This window comes from Helobdella robusta (assembly GCF_000326865.2).
Source record: "Helobdella robusta unplaced genomic scaffold HELROscaffold_19, whole genome shotgun sequence".
NCBI lineage: Eukaryota > Metazoa > Annelida > Clitellata > Rhynchobdellida > Glossiphoniidae > Helobdella > Helobdella robusta.
Window position 1 is genome coordinate 2,492,803 of NW_008704034.1, and position 27,518 is coordinate 2,520,320.

General features: G+C 35.5%; 4 protein-coding genes across 4 annotated transcripts; all 4 read right to left on the minus strand.

Annotated features, from left to right (window-relative positions):
• Positions 1–872: 872 nt before the first annotated feature.
• HELRODRAFT_156810 (hypothetical protein) lies at positions 873–5,274 on the minus strand (the record flags this gene model as incomplete). Its single annotated transcript, XM_009016828.1, has 12 exons — positions 873–1,048; positions 1,286–1,404; positions 1,520–1,686; positions 1,834–1,986; positions 2,158–2,308; positions 2,473–2,600; positions 2,839–2,981; positions 3,294–3,411; positions 3,688–3,798; positions 4,116–4,207; positions 4,676–4,805; positions 5,251–5,274. The coding sequence occupies 12 exons, from the start codon at positions 5,272–5,274 to the stop codon at positions 873–875; spliced, it is 1,512 nt and encodes a 503-aa protein (XP_009015076.1).
• Positions 5,275–6,444: 1,170 nt separating this feature from the next.
• On the minus strand, positions 6,445–8,802 carry HELRODRAFT_171017 (hypothetical protein; the record flags this gene model as incomplete). The annotated part of the gene is made up of 4 exons (XM_009016829.1): positions 6,445–7,507; positions 7,647–7,858; positions 8,004–8,123; positions 8,539–8,802. The coding sequence occupies 4 exons, from the start codon at positions 8,800–8,802 to the stop codon at positions 6,445–6,447; spliced, it is 1,659 nt and encodes a 552-aa protein (XP_009015077.1).
• Positions 8,803–15,646: 6,844 nt separating this feature from the next.
• Positions 15,647–15,967, minus strand: HELRODRAFT_138036 (hypothetical protein; the record flags this gene model as incomplete). The annotated part of the gene is made up of 2 exons (XM_009016830.1): positions 15,647–15,732; positions 15,835–15,967. Coding segments are annotated over 2 exons (219 nt in total), but the record flags the coding sequence as incomplete, so codon positions are not given.
• Positions 15,968–19,962: 3,995 nt separating this feature from the next.
• On the minus strand, positions 19,963–23,488 carry HELRODRAFT_191271 (hypothetical protein; the record flags this gene model as incomplete). Its single annotated transcript, XM_009016831.1, has 9 exons — positions 23,398–23,488; positions 23,020–23,258; positions 22,654–22,821; positions 22,268–22,412; positions 21,584–22,108; positions 21,312–21,452; positions 21,038–21,220; positions 20,621–20,923; positions 19,963–20,142 (listed from the first exon to the last, which is right to left on the minus strand). The coding sequence occupies exons 4-9, from the start codon at positions 22,367–22,369 to the stop codon at positions 19,963–19,965; spliced, it is 1,434 nt and encodes a 477-aa protein (XP_009015079.1). The 5' UTR covers positions 22,370–22,412; positions 22,654–22,821; positions 23,020–23,258; positions 23,398–23,488.
• Positions 23,489–27,518: the final 4,030 nt, after the last annotated feature.

Sequence of the window (27,518 nt, forward strand, 5' to 3'; positions counted from 1 at the left end):
TTAACAAGAACTGCAAAAAAAATAAGATAAAATATGTTACAACATGTACCTCCAAGCACTCAAATACTAAAATAAAAATGGAATATCAGTTGATTAGTGTTGTATAAATGTATTTATCTATCTACAATATAGATTCTGTAATTCCATATAGATATATATACAATTAAAAAAACTAAAGAAAAATTGAAGGACCAAGGACATAACAAAAATTTGCACAAATTCAAAAAAACATGAATAAATGACTTTTTTATCATTTATATTATAAATATTTATATGCTATAAAATAAATTTTATATAGCATATTATCATATACAAATTCCAATTTATTTTAAAATATAATATCATATTGTAGTGGTAATAGTACTGTACAGTAATACTAATAGGTAACTGGTAATATAATATAATGATCATTATAATTACAAAACGATCAATGATACGAACAATACAAACAAATATAAAACAATACAAAAAATCATAAAAATAATAGTAATAATAAGCTAACCTTTTCATTCAACACAGACGCGAAACGAACAAAACTCTCGAACAACGGGGAAAAGCCATGTTATGGAACTTTAAATTATGCTCTAACGAAAGTAAACTTAAGTCCATTTTTAAATAGTGATGCTACTGTTTCTCATCCGCCAGCCTATTCAGTTTATTCCATATAACTAGAATAGGACAGTTTTAAAATGTAGGTTTATTCTACATATGTATAGATAACCAAGTGTCTGATAACTATGGCTCACAATTTAATTTTTATAACTATTTTAATTTGGACATTTTTTTCAATCATTGAATTGTTTGAAGTTAACAAAAATGCGAGATAAAATCGAGGCAAGATTATATAAAAAACGAGACTAGTTAAAAAAATGTTATTTTCTGGCATGTTGTATAACCCTGACACTGTCTGTGCTGCTGGAACCAGGCTTGCTACCATGTACCACCACCACGAAATTGTTAATGTTTATCAGGCCCTTCTGCTCTCCAAGTTTCAATGCGTATTGAAATCTGTTGTCTATATCCTTCTCGAATGGGCTGGCTTTCGGAGCTTAAATTTATTTTTTAATTAACTAAGTTAAAAATTAATTCGTGTTTTTCTAGTTCTAGCTAAGCTAGAATACTTAATTTTAATACGTATATTTATATAATTTATGGTGGTTATGAATTAGAACTGAAATGAAATAAATATACTGAATGATAATTATAAATAACTTATCTCATGAACAAATCATTCATTCATTCGATAAATTTAAAAATCTCCTGTTAAAAATAACTAAATAGTCACCTTTATACCAGATGGGAATGACTCCTCTGAAGAGTCTGAGCTGCCTGGACGTTGTTTCATCCCTGGTGACAGCCATGATGGGGCAGCGAGGTCTGTAGCTCGATATCATCGCTGCACTCCTGTCACGCAAAAATTAATCAATTTTTTAAATTATGTTATCAATTTTAAACATGATTTAACAGAAATGTTATATAAATTATCTTAAATTTCCTGAAAATATGAACACTGGTGGACCTTCCACTGACGGTGAGGACAATAATCGCTGAAGCCATGCATTCGATGGAAGCTTCGACTGCAGATACGGCAGTTGTTCTCGGTATGTCGGTCGGTTTCGGAGTCAACATCCTTAATTCCTCAAACAACTGCCGGTGGTACAACGCACATTCAGCTTCTTTTGCTATCTGTAACGGTCATCATTAACCGGCACAATTAACATCGAATTTTCGCCAATGTAATGGCAATATCAATGATAAACTTGTCGTTTGTCTTGATTATTATATAAAATTTGAAAAAATAAAGAAATAAATAAAAAAAACTTCGAGACTAACTTTCGACTGAATCTCGATGCACAAGATCGGCCACTTTCCTTTGGCTGTTTCGGCAGAGAGCATAATGCAGTCGACACTGTCCATCACAGCGTTGGCAACATCCAGGGTCTCCGCCCTGGTAGGACGAGGGTTCTCTATCATGCTCTCCAACATCTGCAAAGTTATTTTTATAATCTAGAAAAAAAAGAGGGAGAGTGAGATTAACGACTTGAGACTAGGTTAAATATGTACCTAGTAGTAAAAATTCTACTGAAAATAAACGATTATAAATATTTTAAAATGTTTTTTTTTGAAAAATAGGATGCAGCGATTGAGTGTGACAACCTGCGTGGCACAGATGATCGGCTTGCCTGTCCGTAGAGTCCGGGCGGTGATCATCTTCTGCACCAGGAAGACTTTCTCCAGCGGGATTTCCACGCCCAGATCACCGCGGGCTATCATTATGCCGTCCGATGCCTCTAATATCTCGTTGAATCTCAAATATAAAATTAACAAAAGCTTCTTTTTATTTTTTTTTTTTTTTGAAAATGTTGCTTCAAGTTACTTCATAAGACTTCTATTATTTTACAAGTTTCATAAATTGAAATTTGTAAATTATTTATTGATAGGGCAATGCATGAAATAGGCCTAGGTAGGTACCTTTTCACGCCTTCCCGATTTTCAATTTTGGAGAATATTTTAATCTTCTTGCCCTTGTCGCCGAGTATCTGCCTGATGCTTCGGACCGCATCCCCGCTGCGAATGAAGGAGGCGAAGATGACATCCACCTGAGTAGTGGGTACGAAGGAAGATTTCTCATTTTAAATGAACGAGTGCCTTTTATTAACTAATATCAGTAAGATTTTATGATAAAAATAAGATTATTCTATCTGAAACTGTTTTTTTTTCTTTATTTTTTCTAATTGTTTATTCATTGCAATCTTTTTAGTATATTTCAATTTCACTTTTTCTTATTAGTATATTTCAATTTTGCGAAATTTTAAAACTTTTGAAACATCCTCTTACCCCATTATCCACGCCGAACAAAATGTCCTTGACGTCCTTCTCGGAGACAGCGGGCAGATCGACATCCGTCCCTGGCAAGTTGACCCCCCTGCTGTTGGAGAGCAGGCCGCCGTACTCCACCTCGCACTTCAGGTAGAAGGGACCTGGGAAAATTGTGTATTGCCCTTCAATTAAAGCAACGTACTGTGAAATCGCAAACATGTCAGAACACTTATTCGGCAAATAAAGGAACTACAAAAACAAATGATAAAAAAAACAACAGATGAACAAACTTTTAATAATTTCAATCCTATACAAATATTCCTTTACTAAACAAACAATAAACCAACCGACCAACCAACAAAAACTAACTAACCAACACACCAACCAACCAGCAAACAAACAAACCAGCCAACAGACCAACGAACCAGCAAACCGACCATCCAACTAACTAACAAGCAGACCATCTAGCTAACCCTTATCTCTAACAATGAGCGAGATAGCCCCATCATTAATGAGGATACTCTTGCCAACACTCATGACGTTGACGATGTTCTTGTAGTCCACAAAAATTGTTTTCTCATCGCAGGCTTCCTTCATAGCATCGTCAATCGTTATCGTGACTACTGAACCGGTGACTAGTTCTACCGATTCTATGGCGTTCTTAAGTGTGCGTGAGTGTGTGTGTGTGTGAGTGTGTGTGTGTGTGTGTGCGCGCGTGTGCGTGTGTGTGTAAATTATTTTAATTATTTATTTGAGTTTTTTTTTGCTATAAACATATGTCAACTCTAGATGAATGTTATCTCTATCCAATCGTACCGTTATATGATGTGCTATTTCACAACAGGTAAACTAATGTGTCTGTTGAACCTTCAAAATCCCAGTTCTGATCTCAGGTCCTTTCGTATCAAGGGCAATGCAGATAGGCAGCCAGAACCTTGAAGCCGCTGCTCTAACGTTTTCCAGCGTTTGTGTGTGGTACTGTGTGGTTGGTGGTTGTTTGGTTGGTTGATTGGTTGGTTGGTTTGTCACTTGGTTAGTTGGTAGGTTATTTTGATTTTAGTTAACTAGCGTTTGGTTGGTTAACTGAAAAAGTTATCAGTTCAGTAACATGTAGCTGATAGCTGACTGCAAAAAATATAAATAAAAAACTTCCTCAATGTTCTGTGTGTGTGTGTGTGTGTGTGTGTGTGTGTGTGTGTGTGTAAGTGTGAGTGTATGTTTGTGCATGTGTGTGTGTAACAATGATGTAAAGCATAAAATGAAAGAATGAAAGTAGTTTAAAATAAGGGGGGAACCTCCTTAGAGCCGTGTGAGAAGTTCATCCTAGCCACACTGCACCCGGCTTCAAACATCTTTTCAAGCACTTCAACTGACTGACTTGCTGGTCCTTCGTTCCGTTCAAATTATTTGTTGTGTGAATAAATTAAAAATTGATTAACGTAAAATTATATAAAATATAAAAATTAATTAATATAAAATTATTAAAAATCACTAAATAAATAAAATTTAATTAAAAGTTAATTCTCCCTCATAACAAACGCTTATACGTTGCATTTAAAATAAAACAATTAACGCTAATACATACAATTGCATCAATCAAATTGTCAAGAGATAAATCAACAAGCATAAACTGCACAATTTAACGACAATACAACATAGCAACAACAATTAAGACGACGACGACAACAAATACAATAACAACAAAAACACGCGCGCAAACAGACCAACACAAACGAACAAACAGACAAACAAACAAACAAATACAAACAGAAAGACAAACAAATACAGACAGACAGAAAGACAAACAAACAAATACAGACAGACAGAAAGACAGACAAACAAACAAGTAACTGACCGATGGTGCACACTATTCCGGTCAACCTGTACGGATATGGCATAGAATCGATGTCCAAGGAGGAAAGGGATTCCAGTTGCGTCCGTGCAAATGCCGCCGGAAGTTGATAGGGATAAATTTTTTCTACGTTCTGGATGAGAAGTGTGTGTACATGTGCATGTGTGTGTGTGTGTGTGTGTGTGTGTATGTGTGGTGTGTGTATGTGTGCGTTGTAAAAGAAAAAAGTGTAATAAAAAGAGAATAAGGTGTGTTTGCGTCGCTTGTGTGGTGTGTGTTTGTGTCTATATGAACGGGTAAGTTTGTGTAAACCATTGTATGTCTGTCTACGTATGTGTGTTTTATGTGAATGTGAGTGTACATGTGTGTGTGTGTGTGTTGTGTGGGTGTGTGTTAACTGTTAAAAAACACAAACTTTTGACAACTTGGTGGTGTTAGTTGGGAGTGCAGACGACGAACTAGGCCGCTGTCGTTGGAGAAATGGCGATAGTTTGTTTTGTTTTTTTTTGTTTTTTTTGTTATTTAGAAAAATAATGATGCTGTGTATTTTTAATTTTTTTTATCATCATCAACACCACCATCACAATCACTATCATAACCATCCTTTTCCTAATCATTATCATCATCATCATCATCATCATAATGATCATTGTCACAAACATAATCATCACTATCAGCCCACCATCATCATCATCATCATCATCACCACCACCTTCATCAATATCATCATCATAACCATACCTTCATCTCGGTACGTGCCTGCTGGGCCATCGTGGTCATTTGTGCTGCGTTGTTGCCGTGTCGTCGCCGAGATTACGAGTTAGCATACGAAGTTATTGAGGATGTATGTTATCACTGTTGTTGTTGTTGTTGTTTATTGATGTTGTTGTTAATGTTATTGCTGTTGTTGTTGTTATTGTTGTTTATTGATGCTGTTTTTAATGTTATTGTTGTTGTTTATTGATGCTGTTGTTAATGTAATTGCTGTTGTTGTTGTTTATTGATGCTGTTGTTAATGTTATTGCTGTTGTTGTTTATTGATGCTGTTGTTAATGTTATTGTTGTTTGTTGATGCTGTTGTCAATGTTATTGTTGTTTTTTACGTTCTTTCCTATTGTTTGTCTTGTTGTCATTGCACAATTACAGTTCCTTTTGACTTCATTTTCTTCAACAATAACGTGCAGATTCTAACGATGTAATGTTAGTTAGGTTATTCAATTTAAATACCTTTTTGTTGTTGTTGTTGTTGTTGATTAATTATGGTGGTAACCGATTATCATGTGTTGTTGTTCTTCTTCTTGGAATCGTAGAATGTTCGCCAAATTTGTTTATGTTGTTTTGTTGTGAACCGAATGACGTCCCAACAATAACATAAAACGTCAAGAAAGAGAATAAACATAATTTTCTACAGTCGATATTATTTTTGTTTTATTTTCAATGGTTATTTATTAAATTTTATAAATGGGATACATTGAATCATTTTAATTTAAAATTTGTTCTTCTGATTACTGGATGAAGATGAGTGTTCAGCAATTGCAAATTTAAAATATCGCTACATTACGGTGAATTTTTAAAGCATCATTCTAACACAAACATGACTTTCAATCAAATCTCACTGTTTTGAAAGCATAAGGAACAACTTTGAATAAACTACAATATTGAAGATATTGTAGTTTATACGAATGAAAAGTAAAATTAATTTAAGTTTTTCCAACATCTCTCTCTCTCTCTCTCTCTCTCTCTCTCTCTCTCTCTCTCTCTCTCTCTCTCTCTCAATACATTCCTTGAAGCTTGGGCATGGACTTGACTTCATTAGAATCAGCGTCAGATGGAAACATTGGATCAGTGTTAGCGTCCAGCAAGAGTTGGGTCAATATTTTCTTTCGACCCACCAATTCACTCCTGGTTTGACTGACACTGGATGTTTCGGCTGAAGTATGGGTCTTGTTGGCTGTGCCTTTGGAGTTGTTGTTGTTCCGTGTGGAAGGGTTTTTATTTTTCAATGAGGAATTGTTTTTGTTGAGTGATTTGGAGGAAGTTGTTGATGAATTTTGAGCAGTCTCGTCGAAAGTATTGTCTGAATCGCTTTGATTAGCGTAGTGGTTCAGGTTCTCGTTGTCTTCATCTTCTGAGGAATTATTTGCCATCAAGTGCCTGCATTCCTCGCTGGCATCTCCATCGGTTCCCAAGTATCGCTGTTTCAATTTCACCGATAGGTCAGAAACCTTCTTAACGATCGCACTGAGATTTGATTTAATGAATCTTGCACTGAACTTAGAGCCACCTGAACAAATGTCTTCAGAAGTTTTTGAAAGAGATGCTTCCAATTCATCCTTCTCGCCACTGCAAAGAGCATTTAATGCATAACGTGAATTTCCTGCATTTTTGTTGGCGTCATATTTAACATTCGGTCGATCGATCGCCTTAAGACTTTCGGCGTCCACGTTTGAGAAACCGGACGAACTTTCATTCTCGACAACGACCCAGAGTTGTGACGACCCAGCATTCCTTCCCCTGTTCATCACGTCGAACGTCCCAGACTGTTCGATGGCGAACTGGCTTGGTCGGTAGAAAGGATTGCACGAGTCAGCCTTCACAGAGGAAGGTGTTGGACAGGCGGCCACAGCAGTCGAGAAGTGAGTGATGTTGCTGCAACACGTGCAACAAAATCCAATCGTGGTCACTCTTGGGTCACCTGATCGTATGGCTAACGTGATGGACGTGTCTAGGAAGGAGGCCAACACGAAGTTCAGCTGGTAGAAGATGAGGAAAGACGTGAAAGCCACTATCAACGGGTAGAAACATTTCACTTCTATGAACACCTCTAGGGCCAATCTGTCGTTCAAATTAAAATCGTTTAAAAAGGATCGAAAAAATTCATCCTCAAACAAAACCACAGTACAAAGGAAAGTTCACCACATTTAATTTTGAAATGAGACTTTAGAATAAATCTAGAAAAGCAAAACTTGCATACTTGCATCCCGTCTTGTAGAGAGTAATATCGTTGAGGAAGTCGTAGGACGGATGGACATCGTTGTCATGTACATGCCGATTGATGCAGGGTCGCGGAGACATGGGGTCACAGCAACTGAAGGGGGCATCGTCGGCTAGGTACACCCCTGTCTTCAAATGCTCTTTAACTTCGGTTAGTTCCGCATCTACAAATTCATCTGATATCCATGCTACCTGAAATGGAGGTTGTAGTAACTTAAACTCGATTTATTTTAAACACTTAGTGGAAAATTTTCAATGAATTTCATCACTAAGTTACATTGAGAGAAAGAAATTTGCAATCCTTTAAAGTAATGTGGAATAAAAATCAGACTGAAACCTGAAACCAATCGGAGTACTTGTCACTGCCGCAGCAGGAATATTCAATCTGGACCCTGTCTATGGCCTGCTTGTACTCGGGGTTGGATTTGTACAACTTCATCGCCTCTATCATGCCGGCCTAATGGTTGATGAGGAACATCTCATCAAGTGTGTAGGCCACAGTTTAGTAAGGTACTGCTACCCCATGCAACAGCACCAACACACAGTACGTTAGGTAACTTATCAAACTGGACAGTTAGACACAATTTAAAACAAGACAGTAATAAAGAACAGTAATAATAACATCAACATTTGCTACATCACCACAACAAGTCATTCACGCCTAACTCTAAAAGAATCTGCAACAGAATTTCTGTGAATGATGATGAGGGTGATGACGACGACGATGAGAACCGATTGAAAGAACATATATATCCTCAAGACGAAATACGCAACGGCAAATTTTACCCTCTGCCAATTAAAATTTGAGTGATCAATCAATTGGTCAATTAATTAAGATTTTAATTGATGCAAAATATAAATTAACAAATCACCTGGTTAACGACAATGGCACAGAGATAGAAATAGACACAGACGACACTGCCGACGATCAGCGTGCAACCGCAAACCAGCATCAGGATAGATAACTGGTCGAAAAAGTTGTTCTGAAATAATTTCATAAAGTCGGTGATTATCGGTCGGATCTTCAGACCGATTCTACAGAACATGAAACCGACAACGAAGCACAACGCGTTGACACCAATCAGCAGTTTACTAAGGGCCACCCTTGCCCCTTCCGATATTGTGGGGTGGAACATTTTGACTCCTTATAATATTAATAACAATAATCCCACAAGTATGTCTCTACCTAAGCCTAGATTAAACAATCATAAATCTTTAAAATCCGTGTCTGAGTACTTTTAAGTAATCATAAAAACCAAATAAACTTTTGTACGTCTTAAGTACACTATATTACAGATCATAATACGCCACTTTAGCTATTCATTCATCATTTTGTTTATTCATTCATTCAATCATTTATCTATCTATTTATTTTTTTTATTTATTTTATAAAACGTCAGACGCAAAGAATACGAAAATAATAAAATCATAATTGTTATTTTGTAAACGTTAAACACTAATTAATATTATTAACAATTACAAATGACAGAAAAAAATATAACACACGCACACACATACACACGCACGCACACAAACAAACACTCACGATTATGGTTCATATACTTTTTGTTTGTCTTATATTTAAAAAATTAATTAATTAAACTGGAAAAAGGTCAATAAGTAATTACAACGTATACATATATACGTATTTATACATGGATGGATATATATATATATATGTGTGTGTGTGTGTATATATATATATATATATATGTGTGTGTGTGTGTGTGTGTGTGTGTGTGAGTGTATGTGTGTGTATGTACAATGTACATATAAATTTATTAATTAAAAAAGTAATTAATGATTACTGTATTCAAACTATTACAGAGCAACGAGTGTGAAATTGGTCTAACAAAGATAAATAATAACGATAATAATAAATAAACAAACAAACATATAACAACAACAACAATAATAAATAAATAAATAATAAAAAACAATTGTTGTAATAGATAACAAATAATAATTTAGTATTAATATTAATGAAACCCTGTTTAAATATTAATGGAGACGAATATAAATAAATCAAAGGAAAAATGTCATGTGTGTGGTAAAACTTAATAATAATAATAATAATTTCAATAAATAAATAAATTAATTAATTAATTAAAAGATAAGGATAAAATAAAACATCATATTAATCTGTTTAGGTTACTTTGTAACTGCGCATAAAATTTTAAAATTTAACACGGAGTAAAACATTAACAGTAATAACCATAATAATAATAACAACAATAGCAATAATAATAACAATAATAATAATAATAATAACAATTATTATTATTATTACAAAAATTATAGTCATAATATCAAATGAACTCAGCCATTGAAACGCAATAACACGACGAATGAAATTGACGAGAAATTGTTGGTTCCGCAACAAAAAAGCTACATTGTTTCTAGAACATTCCCAACAAAACACCATCCTACAAACCTAAAAACAAACGAATAAATATAAACACACACACACACACACACACACACACAGACAATCACACAGACACATAAACAAAACACACACACACACTCACTCACAGGCACACATGCTTAAACGTCATTATAAATATAAACGAACAAAAATCTCATGGTTACCGCAATGGAATGTGTTTAACTGATTAAACCGGCCACTTGTTTAATCCCATTAATTAACTGTTTAGCATACATGTATATTTATACACACACGCATACTTATACACGTACATAAACACATATTTATTTAAATAAATGAATGTATATCATATATATATATATACATACATACATGAATATATATATAAACATAACGTTAATCATGATGAGTTTTTCCGAAATGTTTTCACTGGTAAGTGAACAACAACAAAAACAACGAAAATTGAATGAACAACAAACAATATATAAACAACAACACATTTTCTACGTGCAAATACTGACAACCACAACCAACCAAACAACACACAAAACAAGCAAACAATCAAAAACATCATAAACAAGCAAACAAACAAACAAGCAAACAAACAAGCCAAAGCAAACAAACATAAATTAAAATCATTAAAGTTAAAAAAGTGATGCTGTCGCACCACTCACACACACACACACACACACACCCACACACACACACACACACAGCTAATGAATGGTGGATTAACGTTTGATGTTTGTTGTGTTTAATGAACTTGTAGAATGTTAAGGTAAAGTAAAATAAACATTGAAGACAGCAAAACGGAAACATGTGCGTGTGCGTGCGTATGTGTATGTGAGTGTGTCCATGTACGTGAGGACGTTTAAATGCTAAAAAATTACAGCATGACTAGAATTTATAAATAAAGTTGATTCCAATAAAATTTCATTCTCTTTCTATTTACAGCCGGAGCAAATGTGCCAAAAATGGAATACACTAAAATACCTCAAAGGTACATACACACATACACATACACACATGAGCAAATACACATACACACGTCTGTAATGAAGCGCATATATAAGTGTACATAGGATTAAATGTGTTGTACAATGCTGTACGTCAAACACGAAATGTGTGTAATGTAGAGATGCACCGAATGGTGATTTTGGCCGAATAGTTGGTCGATCCCCGGTTCGGTCGAAACAGAAGGTCGGATATAAAAAAAACAAGCTACTGAAAAACAGCAGGCCCTTCAGGTCTATACAACAATCCTTTATAGAGATAACATTCAATCTCGTGTTCAATCTCGTGTTCAGATGTTTTAACAGTTAAGTTGGGCAGAGGAAACTTTCGGCTAATAGTAAATAACAATTTATTGACCTGGAATCCAAAAACTGGACTGCTAAACGGGATTGGCACCATTTGTTCTGAACCAATGGCCGAAGTAGGATAGCAGTTTTCGACCAAATACCCGGTGCGCCTAACTCCGATATCATGCGAAAATACATTATCACATACACACGCACGCACACACGCTCGTTACTTCAATTATCTCGAGGATGAAAGGCGAGCACAGCACTAATAAGTATATCGTATTTTACATGAAAACCAAATCATAAATTGACAATGACAGTTACAAAATAAGCTAATAAGTATACATTGAAAAATTAATTGATTAATTAAATAATTAATTAATTAATCATAAATAAACGAACTAAACTGATAGTAGATGAAAATAAAGATTGAAAATAATATCAACATTGACTGCGAGCGCCGGTGCGATTGTTTCAAAAAATACGTCACACATCGTAAATATACAACAATGCTTTTTCTCTCTTCTCACAAACTAGAAAATAAAACACACACGCGTCACACATACACGCACATGCAGTCACACACACGCACAGACACAAACACACAGACAGACACACACACAAACACACACAAGCTGTTGATCATATAATAGTTGGCCAGGAAGCAATATGTGAACACATACGATGTCTGAGATAAATAAATAAATGAAAATAAATAAATAAATGATAATAATATAATATTATTATTATCCACTATTTAATTATTATTTAAAATTATTATTTAATTGTTTAATTATTATTTAAAATTATTAAACTAGACAAATGAAGCTTTCCTCTTTTTATATTTTACACAAAAATATGTATAAAACTTTTTTTATACACAAAATGTTAACACGCACGCACACTTTCACACACACACACACACACACGTACACACACACACACGTACATACATAGACAATAAAGAAAACTAACCAACACACACACACAGACAAACACACATACACAAACAACACGCACACATATAAATCTATATACACGGTATAAACAGACTAGATTGTTGTTTAATTTTGTCTACAGAGTTTTATAAAATAAAAACAGTTTGAAGAAATGAAGAAACAAAACAAAAAATTAAAGACGACTGATGGTGTGACGTAGTAATACAATTATGTGCACGTATCAAATAATACATTAATAATGTGTGTGTATAAAACTCATTGAAAATAAATCTACATCGACACAAACAAACAGAAAACGAACATAGAGACAAGCCGCCGACAGCAATAAACATAGACATCAAAGTGCATCAAAATGTACAAAAGCTGCTAAACGGGCGCTATATGAATGAACAAAGAAAGGATATTTACACGACTTGAATAAATCAATAGATAATTAATTCATGACAAGAATATAAAATAAATAACTAAATAAATTAGTGAATAAATAGTTAAACAGATACACGTCAAATGATTAAACGAATAAATACACAAAACAAAACGAACGCTGAAACTAAAGAGTAACAACACGAACAGAAAGTTACACAAAGTTATAAGAACGTACGAACAATGAGTGATAAAATAAAATAGAATTGCAAATTTTAATACGTAATAATAATAATAAATAATAATAAATAATAATAATAATAATAATAATAAGCAACAGCAACAACATCAATAATAATAAAAAACATACCATAGCAACGGAAATAATATTTGATACATGCAATAATAACAATAAGAGAGCGTCAAACAAACAAACATACATACATACATACATACAAACATGCATACAAACATACAAACAAACGAACAAACAAACATATAAATGAATAATAATTTTGATATACATAATGATGATAACAAAAGGGAAGAAAGAGAGCGTGATGAATAAATTTTTTTTTTTTTGATTTGAAAGTGTTCTATGCCTTTAAAATGAGATCAACATTTATGCCAAGAAATGTCTTTGTGAAGGTAGATAGATAGATACATATATATATATATATATATATTTATATATATATATATATATATATATATATATACATATATATATATATACATAAAATCAGACGAATAAATTTCAATAAATAATTAATTAAGAAATAAAATGCAATCAAATCGGCGGAAAAATAAATTCTAATTCATCCATCAATCCATCCGTCAATCCATCTATCCATTCAATTATTCATTCATCCACTTTATCATTTGCAATCTATCACTGATTTATTCCACAACGTGTTCTCAAATTCATTAAATTATCCACACTCAATTTATACTTTCCAAACTTCCATCCACCCATTAATCATTCGTTTATCCTGTCATTCAATCGCTCCTAATCCACCCAGTGGGTCATTCATTCATTCCTTCTTCACTCATTCATCAATTCGTCCGTCAATCTCTCTCCATCCTCGACAGCTTCCCCGCAACAACTCCCATCTTCAATCTCGTAACCATTGACTATAATCATTTCGTCATCATTATCGACCATCATCATTTCGTGTCCATCATCATCATCACCACCACCAACCTGATCATCATCATCATCATCATCATCATTAATACAATCATTAATATGATCAGTGTTGCCAGCATTCAATTCATCGCCATCATCATCAGCACCACCAGCAACATTCTCATCATCATCATCACCATCACCAACTTCATCGTCATAATAAGTGTGAACATTCTCTTCGACCACACCATGGTCATTAATGGATTCAATATAATTGTACTCATCGTCATCATCATCATCCCCACCGACATAATCGTCATCAGCAACATTGTTCGCATCATCATCATCACCACCACTACCACAATTGTCATCATCGTTATCATCGCCATCATTACCAACACTGCCACCACCTACGTTGTCATCATCCCCGTGCTCGACATTGTTCACAATTTCCTCACTCTCACACACATCATGACCGATGAAGTCGCCACTATCAACATCATTACCATCATCACCGCCAGCATCATCATCACAACCACCACCAACATCATTATCATTCACCATACGATCATCATCGTTGTCATCATCATCGTCATCACGTCCAGCGTTGCTATAACTATCATTATTAAGTTCATCATTGATTAGGTCACTATTAATATTATCATTCAGGCGCCCTAGGGCATCATCATCATCATCATAATCCTCTTCCTCTTCCTCTCCATCATCATCATCTTCAATATTTCGACTAAGATCATCATCACCATCACCATCATTATCATTACTATTATTAATGGTGTTATTGTTGTTATTCTGACTGTTATAATTATTTTCAGACAGGCTTATAAACATATTACCGCAATCATCATCATCATCATCATCTTCGTCGTCATCATCATCATCATCACCAACCTCGTCATCGTCGTTATTATCATTAATGTCATCGCAACCATTGCATATCTTTAGATTATTATCTCCATATAAATCATTCAAATTTTTAACACCATCTTCATCACGATCCTCATCTTCCCCATCGCCAATATCACCATCATTTACGCCATTAACATCATCGCCATCACCACCACCAGCAGCAGCAGCAGTAGAATGTTCCTTATCATTCTGAAGGGCATCGTAACTAGCCACCGGTCTGGCACCATCATCACCATTACTCATTGCATTAACAACATCACCATTAACATTACCAAGATCGTTATCCTTTCCACCACCATGGCGGTCATGATCGTGATCGAGACCATTAGACAGACCCAGACCATTAACTTTAATCCCTCGATCCAGGACTCTATTCAGGGAGTGAGTGTTCTTCAAAAAATTTGTCAGCAGGGCAGCTGACTGGTCGGAGATGTTCATCTGGGCCAGGTGCTTAGCATTCTCTGGTGGGATGATCGGCAGCTGACCAGTCAACGAGTAGATGGCTTGATTGACAGCTGCCGTCTCGACGGACTGCTTGAGAGCAGCTGCTTCATCGTCGGCCAATAGGAGCTTAGTACTGGACCGACCAATCATAACCTCCGTTCCATTTTCAATGTTGTTGCTGTCAGAGTTGGTCAGCTGTTGGACGTGGTCGATGATGTTTCCATTCAGTGGCACGCCGTTGATCGTGTTGTGGAAGAGGGAGAGTGTGAAGTTGGCATCGGTCTGTGACATCGGTGGGCGGCCTCGAGAACGATTCAAAAAGGAACTCGAAACATCCGGACCTGAGTGGGAGAAAAGAATTGAGCCACTAATTCAATGGATAGTAACGAGCAGCGAAAATTGAAACGAACAACAATTAACAAATAAATTAGCAAACAGGCAATGAGACGAACCATCTTTGAACAACTTCTTGAGATCCTTCCTCTTGTTGGCAAACCAGTTGGAGATTGTATGCACGCCCACCCTCTCCTTATCAGACAGCGGCCTGCCAGCTATTCAAGCAGCGTTAAGTGGTTCGTTAATTCAACCATCAGTTTTATATCAGTGATAGGTGTATTGAACATGAAGAAGATAGACAAAGATGCAGTACTAACTGATTCGTTCCGTTGTCAGATTACAAGTCCGAGCTATCTCTTCTCTCCGCCTTAGAGATGGATAATTCTCTTCAGCAAAACATTTATCCAGAAGGTCAAGGTGATTTGGTCTGAAAACAAACCTCTCTCTACGTGGGAAATTAGTTGTACCTTGCTGTGCCCCATTTGTTGTTGCGGTGCTGTAGCTAGCTGGCGTCGTCGTTGTAGTACTGTTATTTGTTGCTGTCATCAATTTTAATGGATCTGATGAGTTGCTGTTGATGTTATTGATGCTATTAGAATCATTTGGCGGCAACGAAAAAAGTTGCTGTTGTTGTAAGTGTTGCTGAACGGTTATTGAAGAGTTGATGTTGTTGACTGCGATGCTGTTGTTGTTGGTTGTTGAGCTGTTAAACATGCTGTTGCCATTGTTTAATGTCTGGAGGATGACATCCTCTGCTGTATGTGAGACCAACAAATGCCAGTGAGAACAACAAAACATCACCCCATGCATAATCAATATGACACCTATCAATACTAAAAATACCATCAAAGAACAATAATAATTTAAAGTAGCACAAAACTCAGACGCTAAACAAGAAACTACAGAACAAAGAACAAAAAAAAAATGATATACATGATATATAATTCTTTCACTAATGACATCAAGAGCAAAAATTAAGAAGTTAGTAGTAGCAACATTAAAAATCTATCTCTCTCTCTCTCTCTCTCTCTCTCTCTCTCTCTTTCAGTCTCTCTTTCTGTCTATCCCTCTTTCTATGCTTTAACATAAAATATGCATCTAACCTATACTATTAGGTGAGCCCTTGTATTTGACATACCACTTTTTGATGGTTCGGCAGCACTTGTCAGACATGCCCATGTATTCGCCCTTCAAGTACCTACTGATGTACGCCTGGCTAATACCTACAAACAAGTATAACAATAAAAATAATAATAATAACAATAATAATGATAATGATAATAATACTGGATTACAAATAGCAATAATAATAAAAACAGCATAGATGATGGAAGAGCGTAGATGGTGGAGCATAAAATAACAATAAAAGAGCGAATAATAATATAAATAGGAATAATAATATTAATCAAAAAATGATAACAAAAACAGCATAGATAATACGGTGTAAAATAATAATAATAATAGGAATAATAATATTAATTAAAAGTAGTAATGACAGCATAGATATAATAGTTTAAATGAAAGGTGGAGGAACCGGTCAACGTAGCAATTTGATGCTGCTTGACATTATTGACGACTGTGAACTCTTTGATCTCCTCACAACATGTCAACTCATCTTTTCTGTATGAAAAATTTAAATAAATGTTAACATCTATGCTAGAAAGATTATGATGATGATGACGACGACGATAATGATTATGATGATGACGACGATAATGATTATGATGATGACGACGATGATAATGATTATGGTGATGATGCATCAATGGTAATAATGATAACAACGAAATGAGCAGTGGTAACGATGACAAAATTAAAATCAGTCTTGCTATGATGGTACCTTCATAGTAACAGATGGGAGAAAAATCATAAATAAAATTATTAAGAAAACACCAAAAGATGCTAATGATGATGACGGTGATGATGAAACAATCGTAATGTTGAAATGGTGATAATGATGCTAATGGGGTTGACGCAGTAGCAGAAACGCACTTGAGGAAATCATCTTCATCCTCTACATGCTCTTCCAGGAGACCACTTTTAAAAATGAATGACGTCCTCTTCTGATAAGCAACATTGCCATTTGTGTTGCTCGGAGGTTTCGGCTGTTTCTCAGCAGTTGTCGTTATCATTTGCTGTGGTTGAATTGCTGGAATGTTGTTGCTACTGCTAGTGTTGTTGTTGTTGTTTGCTACTGCTGCTGCCGACTGAATTTGCTTGAGAATTTGCTGAATAAGCTGTTGTTGCTGTTGCTGGGATTGTTGCTGGTTTTTAGCGAACAGCAGTGAACTAACTGTTGTCGACGTAGCTGGAAACGTTGTCATCGGTTTTGATGTTAATGATGATGTCGTTATTGCTGTAGATGCTAATACACTGTCTTTTTGTTGTTGTTGTTGCTGCTGTGTTGTTGCTGCTGTTGTTGTCTGCTGTGTCATATTTAAAAGTGGAATGTTTAACGGTGTAGGTAAGTTAAGAAGCATCTGTGATGTTGTTGTTGATGTCATTGCTATTGTTGTTGCTGCTGATATAGATGGTGATACAAGCTGGCTTGTTGTTGTTGCTGCTACACTCGTTACAATCATATTTGTCTGCTGAGAAAGAAGAGATGCTAATTTCTGTTTGTCAATGTTAATGTTGAACAACGGTGCTTGAACTGGTGCTGATGTTGTAGATGTTGTTGTGGCTGTCGATAGCTGAAGTTGTTTCTGCTGCTGTAACTGCTGAAGAATAGGTAGTTGCTGCAATAATAAAAGTTGTTGCAACTGCTGTGCAAATGTGCTTTGTTGTTGCTGCTGCTGATGTTGCAAATGTAGCTGTTGTTGCAACATTTGTTGTAACGTTGGTGCAAGCAGTATTGAATTTGGTTGGATTGTGGTATGTTGCTGTTGTGGTTGTATTGTTGGCATCTGTGGAGATACTAGTTGTTGTGGCAGCTGTGACAGCTGCTGTTGTGGTGGTTGTTGTAAAAGTAGAGGTGGTTGTTGTATCTGTGGTTGAGATTGGGATGAGATGTGCTGAAGTTGTTGTAACAAATGCTGAGAGTTGTGTAACTGAACTTGTTGAACCAACTGCTGCTGATTGATTTGTTGAATTGGGTGTTGCAATTGCTGTAGTTGTGGTTGCTGTTGTGGTTGCTGTAGTTGCGGTTGTAATTGTTGTAGAGGCTGTTGTAGTTGTGGTTGTAATTGTGGTTGCTGTTGTAGCAGCTGTGTTGTCTGCTGCTGCAACTGTGGACTAGACAATACTTGTGTAAGTAATGGAACATTTGTTGCTGTTGTTGTTGCCTGTGAAAGTAATGTTGGTATTTGCTTGGGTGGAGTAACTGAGATGGTACTAGAATTTGATGTAGTTGTAGTATTTGTCGCTGTTGATGAAGTATTTTGCAACAAACCCAACTGCTGAAGAAGGTTTTGTAAGGCTTGTTGTTGTGGTGACAATGATGCATGTTGTTGTTGCTGCTGTTGTTGAAGTGGTTGTTGTTGTTGTTGAAGTTGCTGAGGTGTTTGTGGCTGCTGTTGAGATGCGTGTGATTGTTGCTGCAGCTGTAGCAGAGTTTGAAGAGGATGTTGAATTGTTTGCAGTTGGCCTATTTGTGGCAGTTGCTGATTCAATTGTGGTAGTTGTTGACCCAGTTGCTGACCTATTTGTTGTGGTTGCTGACTTAACTGCTGTAGTGTTGAGAGCTGTTTAGCCTTGTGCAACTGCTGTTGAGAACTGTTCAATAGTCCAGCTGAGCTTGTTGTTGGTGAAACAAGAGCTGACGATAAACTCAACTGTGGTATCGAGATGATGGGGGTGAGTAAGGGCGAAGGTAGTTGGGGGATCTTCAAGCCTGACAACAGAGTGGTCTGTAAATTAGTTAATGAACTGATGCCAGTAGCTGGGGGAGGATTAGGTGATAATAATTTGGGACTCAATAAATTGTCAGTAGTTACTGGAGGTACAGTTGTTGTTGTTGTCAGAGTAGTTGTTGCTATCAAAGGTTGCTGAATGAATTATGAAAGTTTATGATTAGCTTGCTCATTTACATATTCAAACAAGCATGAAATCAATTTTATGAACAAAATATGCAGAGTAATGTCAAAATTAGTAACTTATATTTTAACATTTAAAAAAATTACTGAAAAAAAAACACACACCTTCAGATTGTTTATATTGACGAGATTGCCGATGCAGTGGTCAATGAGATCAAAGGAATCGAAGGCCAGAAGGACCTGCTCCTTGGTCATGCCACTGTTCTTCAGTCTCCTGATCAACTCAGCCTGCTCTACTGTGTACAATTTTTTTCCTACGTTTGCTGGTGGGGCAGACATGACGCATCCAGGCATACTTAACCGTCAAATGTAATTTCAATTTTTTTATTAATATGATTGCACATCGAGTTTACGATTGCAGAGCAGCACAGAAAAAAACTATTAAAAAATTAAATTTAATCGACTTGGCGCTCAGGGAGATAAAAATTTAAACTTCGACGACGTTTCTAGAGAAATTTCTGCAAGAATAATACTATTGGATCGTCGAAGACATATTAAAATTGCATGATGACGCCTGGCTTTGTCGTCCGCCTGAATACTAATGAAAGGCGAGAGGCGCTGGAGCTCTACTACTCCACTACCTAGCTGCGTCTGTGGAATAATAATTTATTGATCGACCGATGTTAATTAACCAATATTTTAACATCTAATTTCTTCTAATTTATTGCTTATTTATTAAAATTTGGCCACTAATTCTAATAAGTGACATCTTGAGGTATTAAATTAGAAGCCATGTTTTAAAAATTACGAGAACTTTGAGCGGAATAATCGTATATTTATGGTAATAATAAACAATTGAATGTTCAGCAAAGCGTTGTAGGGATGGACGATAATCGAAATAAAAAATAAACAATGCTTTCCAAACAATGACTTTCTTTTGCGAAATACAAATTTCAAAGTTGAATTTTATTGCCAAAGTATTAATTTTAAATAAAAAAATTTATTAGTTTTAGTTAGTTATGTCAAATCTGAATTCGATTCTTGGCATCCAACTTTAAGCTGCCCCTCGGTTTTAACTTAACGCCTTCATTTAGAACCGAATGGATGAGACGACGAATATTCGACAGACCGGCTCAATATTTGACGAAAATGTTTCGTAGATCGGTCGAATATTCAAGTGATGAACCATAAAGAACAAGTTCATCAAATTGTTCGGGTATATTTCCTTATTGGCTGGTGATTCAGTTGGATCAGGGTCAGATAACGCTGATAGCAGTTTCTTGCTGATTGTGTTGTCAGTTGTGATTTCTGGGTCATGATCAGGTCGGATGTCCCTGTCATACACCTTGCTGGTTTCAGGATCAACTATGCAATCATGGAAGTTGTCGATTTGCTTGCTGCAGTTGAGAACAGTGACAGTGGACGTAAGTGTCTAAGCCGTTAGCAGATGGCAAGTGGTGTCCATTGCACGATCATGTCGTTTGTTCGTTGCAGCGATTGGTAGAAGGGTTGCAGACCCTGTTCGTACATTCTCAACTTTTCAAACCATTAGTAACGCCGCCGTGCAATCAAATGCAATCAACACGGCTTCCTGCTTGCTGCGGTCATTTTCAGAGAGATTTTCCATTCTCTTCCGATCATTTTCACAACTGTCTATCAACCAATCACGATCAAGATGAGCTACCACGTGATTCTTGCTGGTTACCTTCGTTGCCTCAAGGTCATTGAGCTTGGTTGTTGTTGTTGTTGCCGCTCGCTCAAAGGCAAGGTGCATTGTTGCTGGTTGAGGCCTGGTTCTGACTCGGGTTGCATGAACACACCATACTTTCTACACCATCCACCATTGATTTCTTGCACGTGCATGGAAGGTCCTGGCTGCTGGCACGCGGTCTGATCAGCGGCTGCATGTGGGCCGTGCAGACTGCTGTGGAAGTTGCGGAGGATTCAACTCTTGGAGAGACCTGTTTTGTTTGGGAAAAATTAAGAAAAAACTTTTTGATGAACTGTTTGTTTGTCTCTTCAAAATGAATTAAACATATACAATTAATTATTACGATTGATATGGCAAATTTTGTGATAAAAGCAGGTAAACCTGGCAACTGCAGACGGAATTTTCGTTCGTTAGTAAACATTTGTACGTTGTTACGCCATGACGACGCAAATCACGTGACTCCGTGCTGACGGAACACTTGTTAGTGACGATATCACTCGTGAGTTTACATGTGCAGTGCTTGGCCGGCTGCTGCTGTTGCCTGATGTCGCAAATGCACCCGAAGTTATGCGGTGACGATGAAGATTTGACGCAGACGCACGCCGAGTTGTGGTGGGAGCTGCTGAGACTGGCGATGTAGCGACAGCATCTTGCGTGGAGATGGCGAAGAGCTGAATTGCTATGATGATGATGATTGTTGTTGTTGTTGTTGTTGTGATGATGATGGTTGTTGTTGTGGTGATTGCCATTGTTGTGGTTGTGGTGGTTGTTGCAGTCGCGTTCCGTGAAGCCCTGACAGGACACAGCCAGGTTTTGCAAATCGTTGTCGCTATCGTTTGCTCCGACAACATACGTGGTGACATCTCTTCTCGACCTCAGGTGCCCGTTGTACGTGCTGGCGGGCTGCTGTGATCCCATGGAAACATTCAGAATTTTTTAATCGTAATATTCGTTTTTTATTATTTTACAACATATTTTCAAAATAAATTAAAAACTTGTTTCAATTATAACAATAATAACAGCATTAACAACAACAACAACAGCAACCATAAAAGTTATACTAACGTTATGCGTACGATGGTAGATTGATTTATCGTTGCAGGCATGGTGACATGGACTGTGGTAAAGGGCTCTCGCCAGGGCTGCTTCCACCATGCCCTCCTTCATGTTCGAGTTCGGGTGGGGTATGTAGTGGGTCAGTAACCCTCACCTAATAGTTGGGTGTGGTTGCTTGTGGTGGGTCTGATGTCATTGTGGACTATATTTTTGGTAGTTGTTTGTTGGATGTTGTTTGATTTGTCGGTGTTGTTTGTGTGTGTGTTTGTTACATGCTATTTGCTTATTTTAATTCTAACAATACTACTCTTTTCTTTTTTAACAAATGTAAATTAATCAATTAAACTTTTTATCATAAAAAATAATAATAACAGCCAACCAACTGCAGCACTAACTTATCGTAGATGTAAGCATCACCCTGCAGTCCTCCAACTTTCGAGAACAAGTTGGCGCCCCCTTCTGCGTGGAAGATCGGGATTCCGGAGCGCTGTTGATGTCGGTCGTTAGTCAGACCAACGACCAGCACATTGTCGTCTTTGTACTTTTCTTGCAGTTTGTTGAGGCTGAATAATGTTTTTTTATTGTTTGTATTGGCGGAAACATTATTATGGATTCATCACAACAGTATGGAAGTTAGGAACAACGATATTTTTAGTACTAAAATTTGTAATTCCACAATTAAGACAATTACAAAATAAACAATATTACGAATAACAGCAACATAAACAACAAAAATGTCAGTAACCACAACAAAATCTCACAGTTCTATTTGATCCCTGCTGTGACTGCTACCGTCCAATCGTAACAAACTTACAACTGTCACTCTTCCTAAACACGCGATATTATTGGCTGATCCACCACCCGAGGCTTTGCTGCCATCCAATCACAGACCACCGGAAGCCGTGACATCACGCGTCGCTACGCCCAGAAATAAAATGATAGCCAATAGGATCACCCTCGGCCCGAAGGCCCGTTTCTGATTGGTGGAGGTTGAACCCCCCTGGTAACACAATTAAAATAACATTCATAAAAATATCTTTGTTACGACGAAATGAACAAACGCGATGAATAAAGATAACAGCAACAGCGCTAACTTCAATAAAAACAACCAGAGAGCAACAAAATATCATTCAACTAACTCTCTTTATCTGGTTCAGATTTATCTGAAAAAGTAAAAAAAAATAAAAAAATAACACTCGGAGTTTCTATTTTCTGCTTAGCTAAAAACATTTTGTTTCTTCGCTTTATATACTAATTCAACAGCAAGGAAGAGATGCTGATAGCAAAAGGGAGAGAAACAAAATATGAATAATAATAAATAATAATAATTACGATAATAATAAATAATAATAATAATAAATCATCAGAAGCTACATATATAGAAGCGTTAAACATGAATAAACATGAAAAAGAAAGATGGTGAGAAAAGTGGGAGAGTGCCAATTGCCATTTATAATATTGTATATAATAAATAAGTTTATGTATAATGTATATAATATTAAATAAAACCTAATTAATTATGCATTAGTGAATAAATTATGCAAATGAGTAACAAGCAATAAACGAACAGCCACTGCGTAATTCTGAACTTGGCATCAGTTACAACGCAGTAGCAGACCGGTTGTCGAGGTTTTTTTTATTTTTTTTTCTATTTTCAGTTAAATCACGTGATCTGCGACATGTAAACAAATTTTGTTCTAGTAGCAGTAGCAATTGAAATAAAAAAATTTCTAAGAGTAATGAAATAACAATATGAGCTAAAGCGAAAGCTATTTGTTATGTGTTTGTTTACTTACATACACTTTAATGTACCATATTTTGGTGGTCCCATTTTATGTAATTGTAGTTCTCATTTTTTTGAATGTATTTTGAATAAAATACACAAAACACCCAAAATGTTTATTTAAAACAAGGTATTGTATATGAAATACAACGTGTTGTATTTCAAATGCAAAGCGTTGTTGAATTTGTGTAAGTACGAATCGAGGCATCTATCACGTGTTGTAAAGCGAAGAGTGTATGCAGTATTAAACGTTGTCATTGGTATTGTTTACATTGTAAATCTTAATTATTTACTGCTGAAATCAGATGACTGTGTGTGTGTGTGGTGTGTGTGTGTGTGGTGTGTGTGTGTGCAAATGTTTGCGTGAATGCGTCTGCGTGTGTTGTGTGCGATTGCATGCACACGTGTACGTATACGTGTGATTGTGTTTTTTTTTTATGTGCATGTATGTCTGTGTATTCTATGAATGTGCGTGTGCTTGTGTGCGTGTGTACTGCTACAACACTATGCGATACGTGATGCGAATATGAAACTAAATCATGGACAAAAAATGTACAAGTTCAAAAATTAGCTCCAATGAAAATTTTTAATCTTTTAATCTGAAACATGACTCTAAACTTATTTTAAAACAATGCCTTCTCTTATCTTCCAACTGATACAACGCGATATTTAGAATTTGCATTTACGTCAAGATTATGATTCAACTTTGTTATATTTTATCATCAATATTTTTTTTATTAATTTTTAATTATTTCATTAAATCAAAGAAAAAAAAATCTTAACGGTTTAGCTTCGGAAAAATTTGACTCTGTCATTATTTGAAATTGGACACCGCATGGTAACGTTGGGTGCAAGTTGATGCATGTAAACTTCAAATATATAGACTTGAGGTGAGCGGGAATTCTCATTCCAGATTTTCTCCCGAATTCCCATTTATGACAACCTTCCCGAAAATCCCCATTCCCTATTTTTTCAACTCTTTCCCGCGTTTTTCCACCCCCCATTCCCTCCAGATTCCGATTCTCCCATAGAGTTATATAGAGTTATATATGGTTATATAAGATAGAATATAGTTATATAAATATAGTTATATAGAGTTATAGAGTTATATAGAGTTATAAAAGGTTATATAGAGTTATATAGGATTATATCGAGTTACATAGAGTTTTATAGGGTTATATAAGGTTGTACAAAGTTATATAGAGTTATATAAGGTTATATACAGTCTTCCAGAGTTATATGAGGTTATATAGAGTTATATATAGTTGTATATGGAATTATCGCGTATGTGTGTGCCCATGTGTATAAGTCGATCACATGTGTACCAGTATACATATATATATATATATATATATATATATATATATATATATATATATATATATATATATATATATATATATATATATATATATGCTTTTATTTCGCACGCAGATGTCATTTTTCCCATTTTTTTCTATTTCCGTCCATCATTTCCGATTTCCAAACGGCGATTCCTTATTTTCTAAAATTTACATTCCCGAAAATTATGTTTCACCAATTCCCATGGAAACCATGGGATTCTCGCAATCCCCGTTCTCATGCTCACCTCTAATACACACTACACACACACATACATACATACATACACATACACACATACATACACATACACACAAACATACATGCACATACACACACACACACACACACACACACACACACACACACACACACACACACACACACACATACACACACACATATAATAAGTATTCTAAGTGATAACTGTTTTTATTTCTATTTCAGGTATTCATTTATTTGCTTATCTATGGCCTGATATAATTGGATTCATAGTTCAATAACTTCGACAACAAAAAAATGGCGGTAACATAGACAATTAAAAAAACACTAAAACTATTAAGGTAACATTTTGCAAACACATAATATGCCCAACGACGAACCCAGAATAAACAATAATAACATAACACAGTTTAAAATCGTCAACAAATACACACAAACATAAGCAAGCATACACAAGCATACAAAAACTACACCAACCAAAATAGAAAAAGTCCTCAGTAACAAAGTTCATAGTTAGTTCAACAACACCATCATTATGTAAATATCATCGACATTCTCGTACTTTACACTTAATCACATGTTATGGGATGAGTAAATTATCGCGAGTGTTGTTAGTATGTAGCAGCATTACTACTAAAATACACACTTAGTAATTTATTACTTAGTAATACAGCTATGTACATACTTTTACTTAGCTGGTTTTAATTGTTTAATGTTTAAGTAATTATTGTTTTCATTAATTCAATAAGTAATTTCTGGTTCTCCATAAAGTCAATTTTCATTTTTCACTTTTTATAAACTTTCATTTCAATAATAATTTTCATAAATTAATGTTATACTGCGACTTGATTGACGAGTTTTTTTGCATTGTTTCACGCATTCATCTTGATTCGTCAGGCACACAAAATACAATTCTATGAACGACATTTCTCATGGTTTTATAACCTGTCAAGATATAAAAAACAGTGAAGATTCTATTAAAAACATCTTACCAAGTTTGGGATCATCAATTTTTAGAAAATAATTTCTGCTGCGTTTTTCTTACCATAAAATGACCAGCTACACCTATGTTACATCTACGTGATACTCATGGACAGAGTTGGACAACTTTGACCGGAGATGGCCAAGATTGACGGATAAGGGTTAAAAATTCGCCACTGGTCTTCTACATGGAACTAAATGGATCCACATCATCATCGCTGCTGTAACATAACTTTCGATTTCGAGTCTCTATAAAAAACAAAACAAAACAAGAAATACAAAACATTTTTTTAAACCAAACTATTTTCAGATAGATAGCCAAATGTATATCCTGTAACAAAAACCTAACGAAATGTGTGTGTATGTATGCACTTATATATCTATCTATTATATCTATATGTATCCTTAGATTAAGACTGTCAGAAATGCAATTTCTTGTATAATTTTTCAATTTTTCTAATGATAGATCGTAAATCATTATCAAGTTTCTTGAGAATGATTTACAAACTGCCATTGTCAAGTTTCTCGATCTACCGTTAGAAAAATCGTAAAGTTAACTAATGCTGTGACATTCATCAATAATTGCATATATTTATATATATATATCCATACATATATGTGTGTGTATTTCATTATACACACATATGTGTATTTTATACAAGATTTACATGTACATAAATATATATTATATAGTAATATACACATACACACATATAAATATATATGTTTTTATAAAAATTGAAAACAGCACCGCCCAAGATAGCACAACAACAATACAACAGTACTTATGTAACTTTGTACTAAAACCGTCACACGGACAGACAAACACATACAAACACACAAAAGTACAGTTAAATTAAACAGTATGTATACATGTCTGATGCCATTTTGCGAAGTTTAATTTAGTTTCTCAACAAATTTGTATCAAAATAT